The 17,931-nt window shown below is 41.4% G+C and overlaps 1 protein-coding gene across 3 annotated transcripts in view; it reads left to right on the top strand.

Annotated features, from left to right (window-relative positions):
- LOC128684544 (alkaline phosphatase-like) overlaps nucleotides 1–17,305 on the top strand; it is a 46,247-nt gene extending 28,942 nt beyond the window's left edge. For all 3 annotated transcript variants that reach the window (XM_070096709.1, XM_070096715.1, XM_070096717.1), the window contains exons 8-11: nucleotides 3,576–3,692; nucleotides 11,690–11,771; nucleotides 12,515–12,730; nucleotides 13,855–17,305. In XM_070096709.1, coding sequence (XP_069952810.1) covers nucleotides 3,576–3,692; nucleotides 11,690–11,771; nucleotides 12,515–12,730; nucleotides 13,855–14,033 — 594 coding nt within the window. In that variant the 3' untranslated portion in view covers nucleotides 14,034–17,305. The remainder of the gene's footprint in view (nucleotides 1–3,575; nucleotides 3,693–11,689; nucleotides 11,772–12,514; nucleotides 12,731–13,854) is intronic.
- The last annotated feature ends 626 nt before the right edge of the window (nucleotides 17,306–17,931 follow it).

Genomic DNA, 17,931 nt, shown 5'->3' with positions numbered 1-17,931 from the left:
TTTAAGATACACCAGAAGCTATTCGATAACAGTTAATGCTTTTAAATTATACAAAGCTGTAGAAGCCTATGATTCCAGATGTTAGTATCTGTGGAAAATACTGTATATATTTACGGAAATACGGTATTTTATATGTAAATTGATGGTTTATATTGTATTTAATAAAAAATTATATTATAAAAAATGGGAAGCTCTGCACCTGCGCAGAGGTCACTCGCCATTGTGCTTTTGAATGAGCCAAGAAAACGTTAGTGAAAATAAGAATAATTTTCGTCGCTCTAGAGGTTATATTGGGCTTACACCTCTCAAATAGGAGCCGAAATTGTTGGATGTGCATTTCTGCATAATTTGAGCATTAAATCGATGTACAGGACAGCTCCAAGAACCTCAGATAAGTTATCTAAATTATGTTTGTAATTCTGGCCAGTATTATCATCATAAATTTATTTAGAGGGAGGTTTTTGAGTATGATGCACAGTAATCTCCAGACTAATTGGTGAGTGTTATGATTATAAATTCTCCTTCTGTTATACTGGATCACTACGACAAGGTCCTAAATGCACTAGAAGACAAAAAGAATGCAGATGTAATATATACAGACTTTGCAAAAGCCTTCGACAAGTGTGACCATGGCGTAATAGCGCACAAAATGCGCGCTAAAGGAATAACAGGAAAAGTTGGTCGATGGATCTATAATTTCCTCACTAACAGAACACAGAGAGTAGTCGTCAACAGAGTAAAGTCCGAGGCAGCTACGGTGAAAAGCTCTGTTCCACAAGGCACAGTACTAGCTCCCATCTTGTTCCTCATCCTCATATCCGACATAGACAAGGATGTCAGCCACAGCACCGTGTCTTCCTTTGCAGATGACACCCGAATCTGCATGACAGTGTCTTCCATTGCAGACACTGCAAGGCTCCAGGCGGACATCAACCAAATCTTTCAGTGGGCTGCAGAAAACAATATGAAGTTCAACGATGAGAAATTTCAATTACTCAGATATGGTAAACATGAGGAAATTAAATCTTCATCAGAGTACAAAACAAATTCTGGCCACAAAATAGAGCGAAACACCAACGTCAAAGACCTGGGAGTGATTATGTCGGAGGATCTCACCTTCAAGGACCATAACATTGTATCAATCGCATCTGCTAGAAAAATGACAGGATGGATAATGAGAACCTTCAAAACTAGGGAGGCCAAGCCCATGATGACACTCTTCAGGTCACTTGTTCTATCTAGGCTGGAATATTGCTGCACTCTAACAGCACCTTTCAAGGCAGGTGAAATTGCCGACCTAGAAAATGTACAGAGAACTTTCACGGCGCGCATAACGGAGATAAAACACCTCAATTACTGGGAGCGCTTGAGGTTTCTAAACCTGTATTCCCTGGAACGCAGGAGGGAGAGATACATGATTATATACACCTGGAAAATCCTAGAGGGACTAGTACCGAACTTGCACACGAAAATCACTCACTACGAAAGCAAAAGACTTGGCAGACGATGCACCATCCCCCCAATGAAAAGCAGGGGTGTCACTAGCACGTTAAGAGACCATACAATAAGTGTCAGGGGACCGAGACTGTTCAACTGCCTCCCAGCACACATAAGGGGGATTACCAACAGACCCCTGGCAGTCTTCAAGCTGGCACTGGACAAGCACCTAAAGGCAGTTCCTGATCAGCCGGGCTGTGGCTCGTACGTTGGTTTGCGTGCAGCCAGCAGCAACAGCCTGGTTGATCAGGCGCTGATCCACCAGGAGGCCTGGTCACAGACCGGGCCGCGGGGGCGTTGACCCCCGAAACTCTCTCCAGGTAAACTCCAGGTAATATAAATGTGTATATGTAATCATTTATTAATTTTAATATCCAGTCCACAAAAAATTATAATAATTTTACCAGAATTCCTGGTGTGTATGTATTCAAATTCAAATTCAAATTCAAATTCAAAGTTTATTCTCTATAAGGATTACAATGCTGAGTTTACAGAAATTTGGTTATTGTTTGGTTTACATGTAGTAAAATTGTGATTACAGAGTGTACCACTAGAACGCTTAGCATGGCTAGGCATTTCGGGCATACTTAGTTTTATTCTTAATTGTAAAATATTACAAATTATGAGGTAAGTTGGTATTATGGCTAAGTGACTAAATACTAGTTTGTGAGTTTAGCAATGTGAATGCTTTTGTTTTGGCACAGTATATAGTTTCAGTATTGGAGTACATTTCATTTGCAATTAATATAGGTCTAGAGAAACTTGTGGATAGATGGTAGGTATCGAAGGGGGACATTTTTGCGACCTAGGTGTCCTAAAAATCCCTACTTGTCTCTGTAACTTTGATAAATAATAATTATCTTAGTTACCATTTACTGGTATGTACCTTATGTTACATCCAAGTAAATGTAATTTTCCATAGTATCAGTTGTAATAATAATGATAAAAGAGATGTGTAGTTGTTTAACGACCATATAAACAATATAAGATTTTTTATATAATTAAAACCGATAATAAATATTATTGCCGTAATATTCGTTAAAAATAATTAAATCCGTCAGGGTCATAAAAGGCCTAGGAAATAGGAGTTAATTAGGTTTGATCCGAGGGCAGAGAGGGTAATTACAGTTCTTTGGATCAAGAACCCTTCATCTGCATCATCACCAATCCACCTACAAGGAAGGATAGCTCCAATTCCTTCGATCAGTAGGCCTTCCCGGGCATCACAGAATCCTACAATACTCAATATCGGAAACCATACCACGGGTGGGGTTTGAACCCGCAATCGTGTCATTACGATTTCGTGAGTCAACTCAATACCGGAATACAGGTCCTTACGCTGCTCTCTCCTGGCCGAACTTAAGCTGTCATTGACCTTCATTAGTGAGGCAGGAATTGTCATTCCTAAACTCATGCTGGTGCTCTCTGAAGACGCCTTTATTATCCAGGTGTCCATTAGTTATTTTCTTACTGTTATCATCACCATCATCATATTAGTCAACTTCAGTGTCTGTGAAACCAGTTTACCTAGGAACTTCAGGTTTATCCGATGAGATTGTGATCAAACATAATACTTAAGAAGCACATATGCAAATAGAGCCACCATTGTTAACTAAGAAATAAACTCAGTGTCACCATTCCATATCACATGGCCTCTTCAGAAATTTAAATCGAAATATTTTTTGTTTGAAGGTTTTCTTATATCTTATACTTTGGCTCATTACAGTTGTGACCGGGTGTAGACGTGTGAATTGCTCATTACTTAATATTTTGTTCATGATTGTAACCATGTATGGACGTGTTGATGATTCGTTACCTTTGTAACTTGTGAGTTCATTTCCTTTAAGCCTTGTTCAACTATCAAAACTTTGAGGTCCAGTTCCTGGACCCATTATGTACCTCTGTAATACTTAGACTACCGCTCACAGGATGGGTCTGGGGAGCATAATGAAGATATTAAACTAAACTTAGTATACTTTGGCATTGTTGTGAAATTACCAGGATGAACACTGTATATACAGAATTAATTCTTTCTGTCTCTTACTTACCCATGACCTGGCCTCGTCCTCATCCTACAGGTGGAAGGTGGACGGATTGACCATGCCCACCACGACTCCATCGCTCATCGAGCCCTGGATGAGACAGTGGCTATGGACCTGGCTGTGGAGGCAGCTGTGAATCTTACCAGCCGAGACGTAGGTGGCAGCTTGTCTGGGATAATACTGAAATATGCACCTATACACTCAAATATATAATCATATTGTAAATGGTATACAGTACCGACAAGTTGATAAAATCACTTGTGCAATACTAAGTATCTTTGTTGACGAAACATTGCTCCTGCTCAGCAGGCTTCATCAGTCGAATACAGAGATTATCTTCCATCAAGGCTGAGGGACTTATTACCTCAGCCTACCTCTCCTCTTCATCTGCTGTCTCCAAGATTTCAGTTTATCTCTGTATTTGACTGAAGAAGCCTGTGGTGCAGGCGAAACATTTTGCCAATTAGGATATCTAGTATTGCACGTCATACTCATCAGTTAATATAAAAAAATAACAACAACGAAAAGAAAAGTTCAAGCCATTTCATGTTAAGTCTTCGCTATCTTCGGGAAATATCACATCCATAGGCGGCAAGAGGTGTGGGGTTAAAAGATAAAGAATCTAACACAAAGTGGGAGTTGTCACAGTTGTTCTTTGCTGATGACACTGTGCTTTTGGGAGATTCTGAAGAGAAGTTGCAGAGGTTAGTTGATGAGTTTGGTAGGGTATGTAAAAGAAGGAAGTTAAAAGTGAATGTATAGGAAAGAGTAAGGTGATGAGGATAAAAAAAAAAATAGGTAATGGAAGACTGGATATCAGATTGGAGGGAGAGAGTATGGAGGAGGTGAATGTGTTCAGATATTTGGGAGTGGACGTGTCAGCAGATGGGTCTATGAAGGATGAAGTGAATCATAAAATTGATGAGGGGAATGTGAATGGTGCACTGAGGAGTCTGTGGAGACAAAAAACTTTATCCACGAAAGTAAAGAAGGGAATGTATGAGAGTATAGTTATACCAATGCTCTTGTATGAGTGTGAAGCATGGGTGATGAATGTTGCAGCGAGGAGAAGGCTGGAGACAGTGGAGATGTCATGTCTGAGGGCAATGTGTGGTGTGAATATAATGCAGAGAATCCGTAGTCTGGAGATTAGGAGGAGGTGTGGGATTACCAAAACTATTATCCAGAGGGCTGAGGAGGGGTTATTGAGATGGTTTGGATATGCAGAGAGGATGGAACGAAATAGAATGACTTTGAGAGTATACAAATCTGTAGTGAAGGGAAGGCGGGGTAGTGGTTGGCCTAGGAAAGGTTGGAGGGAGAGGGTAAAGGAGGTTTTGTGTGCGAGGGGCTTGGACTTCCAGTAAGCGTGCATGAGCGTGTTAGACAGGAGCGAATGGAGACAAATGGTTTTTAGGACTTGACATGCTGTTGGAGTGTAAGCAAGGTAACATTTATGAAGGGATTCAGGGAAACCGGCAGGCCGGACTTGAGTCCTGGAGATGGGAAGTACAGTGTCTGCACTCTGAAGGAGGGGTGTTAATGTTGCAGTTTTATAACTCTAGTGTAAACACCCCTCTGGCAAGACAGTGATGGAGTGAATGATTTTGAAAGTTTTTCTTTTTCGGGCCACCCTGCCTTGGTGGGAAACGGCCGATGTGTTAGTAAAAAAATAAAAAATGTATGACACACACATTGCTATTTTCCTAACACACTGTCACATCTGCCCATGTAGCTACCATTCAATCAGGAACTAGCTAAAATAGTGGCTTCACTAGTTTTCTCGAGAGTAAATGCCTCAAGGATGCTTAGGCATTTATTTGGAACATTTCCAAGGAGTATTATTAACCCTGGATAATCCACCCGTGAAAGTCAAGCAGTGTGGCTTACTGATGCAGCAAGCATTAAGAGATTTTCCCATACATCTCACCTTTTCCAGAATTGAACTCAGGTCCTTTTATTTGTGAGCTGGATGTTTTATCTCTTAGCTATGAGGGACCATATGCCCATTTTAATATTAAACCATTCCCCCCACTACGATAAGGTCCTACTCTAAATAATACAAATAAATATTTAGGAAAGATGCATATAGTATCTCAGGAGCTGAATGCCAACAATGAAGAAAACTGGGAGCTCAACTATGGAAAATAAATTATATGATCATCACGGTTATAAGGGGGCATCAGTGAACACAGACTGGTCATATAGCACCTAAGATAAATGACAATAAGTGACCCCTGCCATCAAGAAATCAATGCTTTGATGAAACACTTGATTAGCAGCATAAATTTAGTATCATTAATAATAATAATAATAATAATAATAATAATAATAATAATAATAATAATAATAATCTTCATTTCAACAAGTATACTCGTACAAGGTATAAAGGCTTAGCTGACATCAGTCACATACTACCATATAGAAAGCCCCTTGTTATGTAGAGCATTTCAGGCAAATTAGGCCAATTTTGCACTACCTAGCAGAGTTTACTGCCAGAGGGGAATCATAGGCCTGTGTCCCGTGTGGAAAAATAATAATAATTGAACTTTTCGTGTCAGAGGAAAGAAAGTCTCCCTGAAAACATTGAGTATACATAGTGTATAGTGTATACTACAGTGGTCCCTAGTATATTGATGATAAAGGCTAAAGTGTCATTTGAAAACAGGTGAATTTGTAAATGAAGTGATAAGCATATAGAGGCAGGTGCCAGAAGTCGCCACAGCGATTGATAAACAAGGGTGGAGGTCGACCGTTCCTCATTGTAGGAGCTGCCAGCAGTCACCGGCTCTTCAACACGCAAGTTATACTTTTGTATCAATCAAATCACATATTACTCGGGTAGATAATTTCCAGTAGATCCTTCATGTGTTAGCTCAAATCACCAACCAGTATGGTTTAAATAAGTGACCCACTGATCAGATCAGATCGACTGGTCCGAACCCTTGACTGGTCCGAACCCTGGACTGGTTTCAAACGGTTTCGTTGGACAATAAAGCAGACTGTAAACGGATGGGGTTGTAGGCGCCCTTATAAACACAAACATTAAATATATATCAGGAACGTGCACGGTAAGCTGTCCAATATACAAAAACAGTTAGAAACAGAAATACAAATAGCTAGAGCTTCATTTAAGGAGGTTATTAATAGAATATTCAAGTGGTTGCTAGTAGAATTGCAGTAAATCAACCATTCAAATCACTATGAAGCTGTGTGTAGTCTGTGGTCAGTCAAACAAACGGGCTTCCACATGCATAAATTGTCATTTTTGTGGAAATTGGTGTCACGCCCCTTGTGCAGATATCCAAGAACTAGCTACAAGCAGTATTAAAACAGGGAAGTGTTTTTGGGTATGCCCAAATGAGATAAATCTGTGGACTAAAATCACAAGGGTATTAAAAGAGGTCAACATCAAAGCTGCTTTCATAGAAAACCTGGAAGCTTTCTACAACAGATGGGAACATAAAAAGTCTGGGCTGAATGGTACTGCCCTTGATACTGGCCATGTAGTCAGAAACTGTAAGGCTGGAGATGATGTCCTGGTAGTCAGTAAATGTGGGGCTGATAGTGCTGTCCTGGGAGACAGTAATGGTGAAGCTGGAGGTGCTGTCCTGGGAGACAGTAATGGTGAAGCTGGAGGTGCTGTCCTGGGAGACAGTAATGGTGAAGCTGGAGATGCTGTCCTGGGAGACAGTAATGGTGAAGCTAGAGATTTTGTCCAGGTAGTCGGGAATTATACGCAGGAAGGAATACATATAAATGACCTCATAGGGGACAGGAGCCATAGTAGGGAAACAAGTGTAGTCAAAGATAAGATAAAACCAATATTACAAACTAGAAATACCGCAGGAAATAGCAAACAAGAGGACTCCACTAGCAATAGTGAAGATATATTACCAAAAACAACTGGTGGGAGCTCCATTGTTGGTGCTAGGAAGGATAGAAGTAAGACAGGGAAACATGCACCAACAGGGAATACAGTCACAGAAACCCAAGGCAAACGGAAACCAAGCCTGTGCACATACTATGCACTCGGTATCTGCTGGCATCGGAAATCTGGAAAAACAGATGGGACGTGCAACTATGACCACCCTAGAAAATGCCATGCCCATATGACAACAGGAAAATGCAAACTCCCATCCTGTAAGCTTTTTCACCCTGAACTGTGTACCTCTTCAGTACAGGAAAGACTGTGCTATAACTTAAATTGCCAGGCATACCATCTAAAGGGGACAAAAAGATACAAAACATCCAGGCCATGGGAAAACCTGGGTAGCCACAGCCATTCAAGAGGGAGAGGTTTTTTAGTGCCAGGAAGGAAAAAAAAACTGGCAGGAAATGGCAGAAATCGTACACCAAATCCAGTCATTCCTGGAGTGGAACCACAGTCGATGGCCTCCACTCCAAACCAACAGATACAGATACTAATGCCGGAAAAAAAATCCCCCCCCAGTACCAACAATACCACCAGTCCGAAAACATTCTTCTTTGCAAATATACAGGCCCGGTGGCCTGGTGGCTAAAGCTCCCGCTTCACACACGGAGGGCCCGGGTTCGATTCCAGGCGGGTTGAAACATTTCGACACGTTTCCTTACACCTGTTGTCCTGTTCACCTAGCAGCAAATAGGTACCTGGGTGTTAGTCGACTGGTGTGGGTCGCATCCTGGGGGACAAGATTAAGGACCCCAATGGAAATAAGTTAGACAGTCCTCGATGACGCACTGACTTTCTTGGGTTATCCTGGGTGGCTAACCCTCCGGGGTTAAAAATCCGAACGAAATCTTATCTTATCTTAAAGCCAGCAACAAACAACAAAATACCTTTCATCCGTGGACTGCTTGTAGAGGCAAAGGCAATGTTCGCCGCTTTCACTGAGACCCACATAAAGGATCACTTGGACAACGAAATATGGATCCCAGGTTACAACCTATACAGATGTGACAGAGTGAACAGGCAAAAGGGGGGGGGGGGGTTGGCCTGTACATTGCAGAGTCACTTGTTTGCACAGAACTGCTAAATGCCTCAAATGATGTAGTGGAAGTTTTAGCAGTAAAGGTCGAGAACCAAAACCTAGTCATTGTGGTAGTCTACAAGCCTCCGGATGCAACATCCCAGCAATTCCAGGAACAGCTGTTAAAAATTGAGCAATGTCTGGAAAATCTTCCAGCTCCTGCACCCAACATCTTGCTCCTGGGGGATTTCAACTTAAGGCACCTAAAATGGAGGAATATAGCAAATAATATTGTTGCAGTAATAACACCAGGAGGCAGCTCTGATGAAAACTCACACTCACGCGAGCTTTTAAATCTCTGCACAAAATACAATTTAAACCAGCAAATAATAGAGCCTACTAGACTGGAGAATACACTAGACCTCATCTTCACTAACAATGATGATCTGATAAGAAATGTCACCATATCAAAAACAATATACTCAGATCACAACATAATTGAGGTTCAGACATGTATGCACGGAGCCCCAGACCGACAAAATGAGATTAGTCACGAGGGAGCATTCACCAAATTCAACTTCAATAACAAAAACATAAAGTGGGACCAAGTAAACCAAGTCCTAACCGATATAAGCTGGGAAGATATACTAAGCAACACAGACCCCAACTTATGCCTAGAACAGATTAACTCGGTGGCACTCGATGTATGCACAAGGCTTATTCCTCTAAGAAAAAGAAGGAGTAGATGTAAAATAGAAAGAGACAGGCGCTCCCTTTACAGGCGACGGAAAAGAATAACAGAGCGGCTAAAAGAGGTCAATATATCTGAAATGCGTAGGGAGACACTGGTCAGAGAAATAGCAAGCATCGAACTTAAGCTAAAAGAATCCTTTAGGAGTCAGGAATCGCGGGAAGAACTAAAAGCCATAAATGAAATCGAAAGAAACCCAAAGTATTTCTTCTCCTATGCCAAATCAAAATCGAGAACAACGTCCAGTATTGGGCCCCTACTTAAACAAGATGGGTCCTACACAGATGACAGCAAGGAAATGAGTGAGCTACTCAAGTCCCAATATGACTCAGTTTTTAGCAAGCCGCTAACCAGACTGAGAGTCGAAGATCAAAATGAATTTTTTATGAGAGAGCCACAAAATTTGATTAACACAAGCCTATCCGATGTTATCCTGACGCCAAATGACTTCGAACAGGCGATAAATGACATGCCCATGCACTCTGCCCCAGGGCCAGACTCATGGAACTCTGTGTTCATCAAGAACTGCAAGAAGCCCCTATCACGAGCCTTTTCCATCCTATGGAGAGGGAGCATGGACACGGGGGTCGTCCCACAGTTACTAAAAACAACAGACATAGCCCCACTCCACAAAGGGGGCAGTAAAGCAACAGCAAAGAACTACAGACCAATAGCACTAACATCCCATATCATAAAAATCTTTGAAAGGGTCCTAAGAAGCAAGATCACCACCCATCTAGAAACCCATCAGTTACACAACCCAGGGCAACATGGGTTTAGAACAGGTCGCTCCTGTCTGTCTCAACTATTGGATCACTACGACAAGGTCCTAAATGCACTAGAAGACAAAAAGAATGCAGATGTAATATATACAGACTTTGCAAAAGCCTTCGACAAGTGTGACCATGGCGTAATAGCGCACAAAATGCGTGCTAAAGGAATAACAGGAAAAGTCGGTCGATGGATCTATAATTTCCTCACTAACAGAACACAGAGAGTAGTCGTCAACAGAGTAAAGTCCGAGGCAGCTACGGTGAAAAGCTCTGTTCCACAAGGCACAGTACTCGCTCCCATCTTGTTCCTCATCCTCATATCCGACATAGACAAGGATGTCAGCCACAGCACTGTGTCTTCCTTTGCAGATGACACCCGAATCTGCATGACAGTGTCTTCCATTGCAGACACTGCAAAGCTCCAGGCGGACATCAACCAAATCTTTCAGTGGGCTGCAGAAAACAATATGAAGTTCAACGATGAGAAATTTCAATTACTCAGATATGGTAAACATGAGGAAATTAAATCTTCATCAGAGTACAAAACAAATTCTGGCCACAAAATAGAGCGAAACACCAACGTCAAAGACCTGGGAGTGATCATGTCGGAGGATCTCACCTTCAAGGACCATAACATTGTATCAATCGCATCTGCTAGAAAAATGACAGGATGGATAATGAGAACCTTCAAAACTAGGGAGGCCAAGCCCATGATGACACTCTTCAGGTCACTTGTTCTATCTAGGCTGGAATATTGCTGCACACTAACAGCACCTTTCAAGGCAGGTGAAATTGCCGACCTAGAAAATGTACAGAGAACTTTCACGGCGCTCATAACGGAGATAAAACACCTCAATTACTGGGAGCGCTTGAGGTTCCTAAACCTGTATTCCCTGGAACGCAGGAGGGAGAGATACATGATTATATACACCTGGAAAATCCTAGAGGGACTAGTACCGAACTTGCACACGAAAATCACTCACTACGAAAGCAAAAGACTTGGCAGACGATGCACCATCCCCCCAATGAAAAGCAGGGGTGTCACTAGCACGTTAAGAGACCATACAATAAGTGTCAGGGGCCCGAGACTGTTCAACTGCCTCCCAGCACACATAAGGGGGATTACCAACAGACCCCTGGCAGTCTTCAAGCTGGCACTGGACAAGCACCTAAAGTCAGTTCCTGATCAGCCGGGCTGTGGCTCGTACGTTGGTTTGCGTGCAGCCAGCAGCAACAGCCTGGTTGATCAGGCTCTGATCCACCAGGAGGCCTGGTCACAGACCGGATCGCGGGGACGTTGACCCCCGGAACTCTCTCCAGGTAAACTCCAGGATGCCACCCACACCAGTCGACTGACACCGGTACCTGTTATACAGATGGGTGAACAGGGACAACATGTGTCTTAAGGAAATACGTCCTAATGTTTCCAAACATACTGGGGATCAACCCTCAGCTTGTGAGCTGAGTGCGTAAGCAATCAAGCTATGGGACAGCTGGAGCAATATCAACGAAAAAAAATTTCATGTTCAACCAATTTTCTCAGTTGTTCCAACAAATTTACACATGATTTATTTAACAAAACAATGTTTGTTAAATACGCAACCCAGGTAAGGTTACTTAATCAAAACACATGCAGAGGATCGATGCGACTAACAGAACTTAATGCTTTTACAGGATACTCTCATTGTAGTGACGGCTGACCATGCACACACAATGTCTATCAGCGGGTACCCAAAGCGAGGTCAGGAGATCACAGGTTAGTGTTCTAAATAAATAAATATGTATAACGTGGTAAAAGAAGCACATTTTATATGTTAAACTCTGAGGTGACACCTCACTCATAGAAGGTGACAACACCTCACAAAAACCTGTCTTACACATACCTTCGTCCAACGTGAAGTTATTTTATTCATTTGACAAAGAACACTGTATTTTTGTGAAAAATAGTTTTACCTCTAAGATTATGAACGATATTCTGGGCTATAAAATTGTCAAGATTATAGATACCAAAACTCATATTTGATATATGTTGTGAATCATACTTAATAGGATATGATTTCACAATGTTTCGTTAAACTGTAGAATTAGAAAAATATATGATATTGCTTCTAATTTACAATATCCATGAATATTTATTAATAAAGCTTTTCATAAAGTTAGAAAATGCATACTACAAGACAGAACCTAATACTGAGTAGTATAAGCTTGAGAATTTGTTGGTTTTACCTTACAATGACAATCTCTCTCACTTCAGGATATGAGTATAAATATATGTACATGTTTAGGTATACCAGAGTTCAACACCTACAAACTCAATTGAATAATTATGTACTGTAAAATAATATTGAATAATTATACTGTGAGATTAAACTCAACCTGGGTTAATTATTGAGGGCAAAGAGTGGTGGCCACTCTATCCTCCGTCCACAGTGCTCAAGACAGATACGATACCTACTCGTCTAACTCCACAGAATAATTAAAAGTGTATTGTGTGTCTAGGTCTAGCTGCCTTGGATGCCGATGGACTGCCCTACACCACACTCATGTATGCCAATGGCCCTGGCTACAACTACTCCATAGACCAAGACCACTCACAAGTGATTCATGAAAACTTCACAAAAGACGAAGTCCTTTCCTTTAGCTACAAACAACTGGCTACTGTCCCTCTGGACTCAGAGACTCATGGAGGGGATGATGTAGCCATCTATGCACTGGGTTTGTACTCTTAAAAACTTCAGCTTAAAATTATTTTTAGATTTTAAGTCTGTCTGCTAGATGTGGGTCATTAAAGGTGCAAATTTCTTTTACATTAACATGCTGTGATTGTCACAAAATAAGCAAACTAACAAACAATACCTCAAATAACTTCTAAAAGAGTGATTAAAGTACACTGCACGTATGTATAGTATGGCCCTTATTTAAAGATTGGGATTGTTAGTAGTTTCTCTGTTGCTTAGAAATAACATTCGAGTTCTAATTATTATTGTTATATGCAGGAAGTGCTGAAGTCATAAGGGTTTAGTGCTTCCCTATAGGTGTTAATTTGATCCAAGAAGAGGGGAGGGTAGTTCCAATTCCTTGAATCAGGAGCCCTTCATCAAGCTCACGGTACTTTCCATGAGAGTATTGTAGTTACGCAATTTAAGGTACATATGCAAGCATGTTAACGTTTAATATTAATACAGTACTATTATACTCACTTTAATTTAGTAATTATTATTATAATCATGGGGAGTGCTAAACCCGTAGGATTATACAGTGCCTATGGGGGGGGGGAATGGAAAGTACTCAGGCTCAATTCAGGGAACTGGAGCACAGATCCAATTCCCTAGATCAAGAGTCCCTCACCAGCATCAAAGAACCTCCCTTGAGGGGTTTGGGATATTGGCAGTTTGGAGGGATATGTTGTATATCTTTATAAGTATATGCTTCTAAACGGTTGTGTTCTGAGCACCTCTGCAAAAACAGTGTTTATTTGTGAGTGAAGTGAAAGTGTTGAATGATGATGAAAGTATTTTCATTTTGGGATTTTCTTTCTTTTTGGGTCACCCTGCCTCGGTGGGAGATGGTCAACTTGTTAAAAAAAATAATAATAATGATAATCCTAGTTTTAAATGTTAAATCCATATAGGTCATACCAAGCTGTAAGCATTTATGTACTGCATTCTAAGCAACTTTGGTATACTGTATTCTGAGTAAATGGAAATACATAGTTTAACACCACTTAATGACTACAATAATATGCTTTACACTACTTTTGTAGAATTTTTAAGCAGTGTAAAAATATCTATAAATTTATCCTGATTAAAGCTCATAAAAGCATTTAAATTGTGTTGCAGGTCCCATGGCTCATCTGTTCCACACCTTACATGAGCAACACTACATTGCCCATGCCATGGCTTATGCCTCCTGCATTGGTGATTATACAGAACATTGTAATGGTGTCAGTGGCACATTACCTCCAGCCCTCACCACACTCCTCCTCCCGCTCCTCTCATTACTGTGGCTCCGCTTCTGAGTTTCACCAACAAGAAATTGTTTATCAAAACAGTCCATCATTTTCTTTTTAATTGTGAAGGTAGTGTCGGGTACATTAACATGTTGCAGAAGTGTAACACAAAGTAGACACAACTGCACCATCATTCACCAAACAGGTAAAAATCCTGCCGAAACTGACGGGCAGTGTAAAAAAGACGCAAGATCAAGGTCCCAGGGCCCAAACTTTTCTAGTAAATGTTCCTGGTGTTTGTCATTTGTCTTTTTAAACCATTCATCAAATATATTGTACTTCTTGCTAGTCACAGTTTTGCAATTAATAAGATGAGAAAAATGATGTGACAGTTATTATTATGCTTTATTCCAAAGGGATGTTATTCCAAAGATGTTTTAAATATTTTTTATAACATTCTATCCAGTATACGACCCTTGTAGGTTTAGTGATTCATTTTTTTATTATAATAATTATCCATCCAGTCTAGGTCAGTATATTAGGCATCAAGCATCTGTATTATATCACTAATGTTATATTATCTTGGCTTTGTTTCTTATGCTCATACATCAGTGGGTATCATATATCCCTCAAAATTTAGCATGGCATAAAATTGCCTAGGTAGACTAATAGTTACATATATTATAATTATTACATGCAAGGAAATAGCTAAACTTGTAAGGATCATTCAGCGGTACACGACAGAGGTGAAGGATGGTAAAGAGGGAAGGGTGGAGGTCTTGAGGAAGACATTAGCAGAAAAGATAAGAGGTCACATTTCACATAGAAAATTTGTCATTTATGAAATTATAGAAGGAATCTGTAATAATGGTGGGTCCGTCAGATGAGGGTGAATAGGCAAGCACATCAGGATGTTGGAAAAGGCATCTGCAATGGTGTTATCTGACGGGGCAGCTCGAGAGGCTTTATATAGGAGGGGCTTAGGGGTGGCAATCTGATTAGAAGTGTGGGCTAAGGGACTTATTGTGAAGCAGCATTATAATTATTATTATTATTCTTTTGAGGGGTTTTAGGGGGCTAATGAAATTTTTGGGACTTCAGCCCCTCCCATAGCATTATTGTCTGATGAAGTGGACAATCAGTCGAGTGGTATTAGGCTGTCAGGACTATCTGACAATCATTGCCCTGTGGTGCTAAGTCTGCATTATAAATAAAAAAATCTTGTAGTGTGGTCACATACATCTACCATTTGCCAGATGCACCAAATTTTCAGAGGTGGATAAATAAATGTATATGTACAGCATATCTTATATTGGGTATTTATGAACATTATATCTTTGCAGAGGGGAGGCCAGGGTACATAACAGCAAACCACATTAAAAAAAAAGGATCATTATAATGTTAGTCTTGATTCTTGTACTATGTACACTTTTGGATCAAATATCACACACACACACACACACACACACACACACACACACACACACAAACCCAAACACACACACACACACACACACATACATAGTTTTAAGGCGAGGTATGATAGAGCTCATGGGGCAGGGAGAGAGAGGACCTAGTAGCAATCAGCGAAGAGGCGGGGCCAGGAGCTGTGACTCGACCCCTGCAACCACAAATAGGTGAGTACAAATAGGTGAGTACACACACTCGATCGAAGACCAGGCAGAACTACAAAGGGATCTGGACAGGCTGCAGACCTGGTCCAGCAATTGGCTCCTGGAGTTCAATCCCACCAAGTGCAAAGTCATGAAGATTGGGGAAGGGCAAAGAAGGCCGCAGACGGAGTACAGTCTAGGGGGTCAGAGACTACAAACCTCATTCAAGGAAAAAGATCTTGGGGTGAGTATAACACCAGGCACATCTGAAGCGCACATCAACCAAATAACTGCTGCAGCATATGGGCGCCTAGCAAACCTCAGAACAGCATTCCGACATCTTAATAAGGAATCATTCAGGACCCTGTACACCGTGTACGTTAGGCCCATATTGGAGTATGCGGCACCAGTTTGGAACCCACACCTAGCCAAGCACGTGAAGAAACTAGAGAAAGTGCAAAGGTTTGCAACAAGACTAGTCCCAGAGCTAAGAGGTATGTCCTACGAGGAGAGGTTAAGGGAAATCAACCTGACGACACTGGAGGACAGGAGAGATAGGGGGGACATGATAACGACATACAAAATACTGAGAGGAATTGACAAGGTGGACAAAGACAGGATGTTCCAGAGATTGGAGACAGTAACAAGGGGACACAGTTGGAAGCTGAAGACACAGATGAATCACAGGGATGTTAGGAAGTATTTCTTCAGCCACAGAGTAGTCAGTAAGTGGAATAGTTTGGGAAGCGATGTAGTGGAGGCAGGATCCATACATAGCTTTAAGCAGAGGTATGATAAAGCTCACGGCTCAGGGAGAGTGACCTAGTAGCGATCAGTGAAGAGGCGGGGCCAGGAGCTCGGACTTGACCCCCGCAACCTCAACTAGGTGAGTACACACACACACACACATACACACACACACACACAGAAACAAACACACATACACAGAAACACACACACACATACAAAAAAAAAAAAAAGTTTCAGTACCTGGAATATACGCCAAGACGTTAACTGATGTTGAACTATCATATTATGGTTTTTGCCTCAGAAGGCTAATGTATTTCAAACATACTAGACAAGTATGGGAATGTGTGCATGCATCTGAAACCAAACGTAAGATTCAGTGCCAGTTGACTAGTAGGTGGATGCATATACTTCACCTTAGAACTTACTTGGCTTGTGCATAGTTGATGACTAAGCTAGTTTAAATATGTATAGCTAGTATTTGCAGCACCTACGGTGGAACTCTCGTTTAATAAGACAAAATGAAACTAGAGAAAATCCATAGCAGTGCATCCAAACTTATACTTCAGCTGAGAGAATAACCTGTTTAGGATAATGAAAGAGCTAGAAAGTATCAAGAAGAGGGCATGTGATCACAATTTACAAAACAATTAGAGGCATAGAGAGGATGGAATCCTTCCCAAGATAACAATAACACCAAGAGGGCAAGAAAATTGTAAATCCAAATGAACCACAGGTGTATTAGAAGACATTTCAACCAGAATGGAAAAATGCAGTGGGGCTGGGATGGGAGATATTGTTAGCCGTCTGGACGACATCATGAAAGGTAATAGGAACAATCCTATTATCTGCCTCAGTGCGGGAGGCAACGATGTTGGCAGACATAGGAGTGAGGACCTGATTAGCAGGTATTACAACCCAGGATTCCAAATGGCCTGTTACCCCAGGTGTAATGGGAGCAAATAAACACAGTAGAAAAAGTTTAGACTTATATTATCCTTCACCAATTTAGAACAGCAATATGTACACTATGTACAGAGATAAGTATAGTGCACTCCACGGTAAGCAAAGCAGAAATAGAAGCCACAAGATAGCAGACCGTGCTTCAACCAGCTCTAGAATAGGAATGACAAGGGCAGATAGGAGAGCGGTACCCACATAACCTCTGCGATTGCCAAAACCATCATCTTATTGGCTAGAACCTGGTCACTAGTTGAACGACGGGGCCCCATCATCAACTCTTAGCAACCTGGTTCGCTGGTTGGGGGAGATAGCCTGTAAATGAGGGTGTGTACATGCGCCGAATAAAGGTTACGTACTCTTTGCATGCCACACCCCCACCCCGAGAAGGCTCAGGATTAGGCTGCCACCTCCCAGTGGTAACCGTGCCACCATGGCACAAAATAATGGGACCGCCTTTCCTCTCCACCATCCAACTCTTTGATAGAGCTCAGCTTTTCTCGTGACCAAAAGCCAAACCCTAAACTTAGAGTGAGACAGCAGTCAGACAGGCTAGCATAGGTCCAAGATACAGGCGGACGGTAGCCCGCATCCCCTCACTAAAAAAAAAACCCCACACCAGGGGATAAAAAAAAAGAGCATGAAAA

Source organism: Cherax quadricarinatus, chromosome 4 (assembly GCF_038502225.1).
Source record: "Cherax quadricarinatus isolate ZL_2023a chromosome 4, ASM3850222v1, whole genome shotgun sequence".
NCBI classification, from domain to species: Eukaryota; Metazoa; Arthropoda; class Malacostraca; order Decapoda; family Parastacidae; genus Cherax; species Cherax quadricarinatus.
Note: the sequence above shows the minus strand (reverse complement) of the source record. Positions and strands in the feature narration are given on the sequence as shown.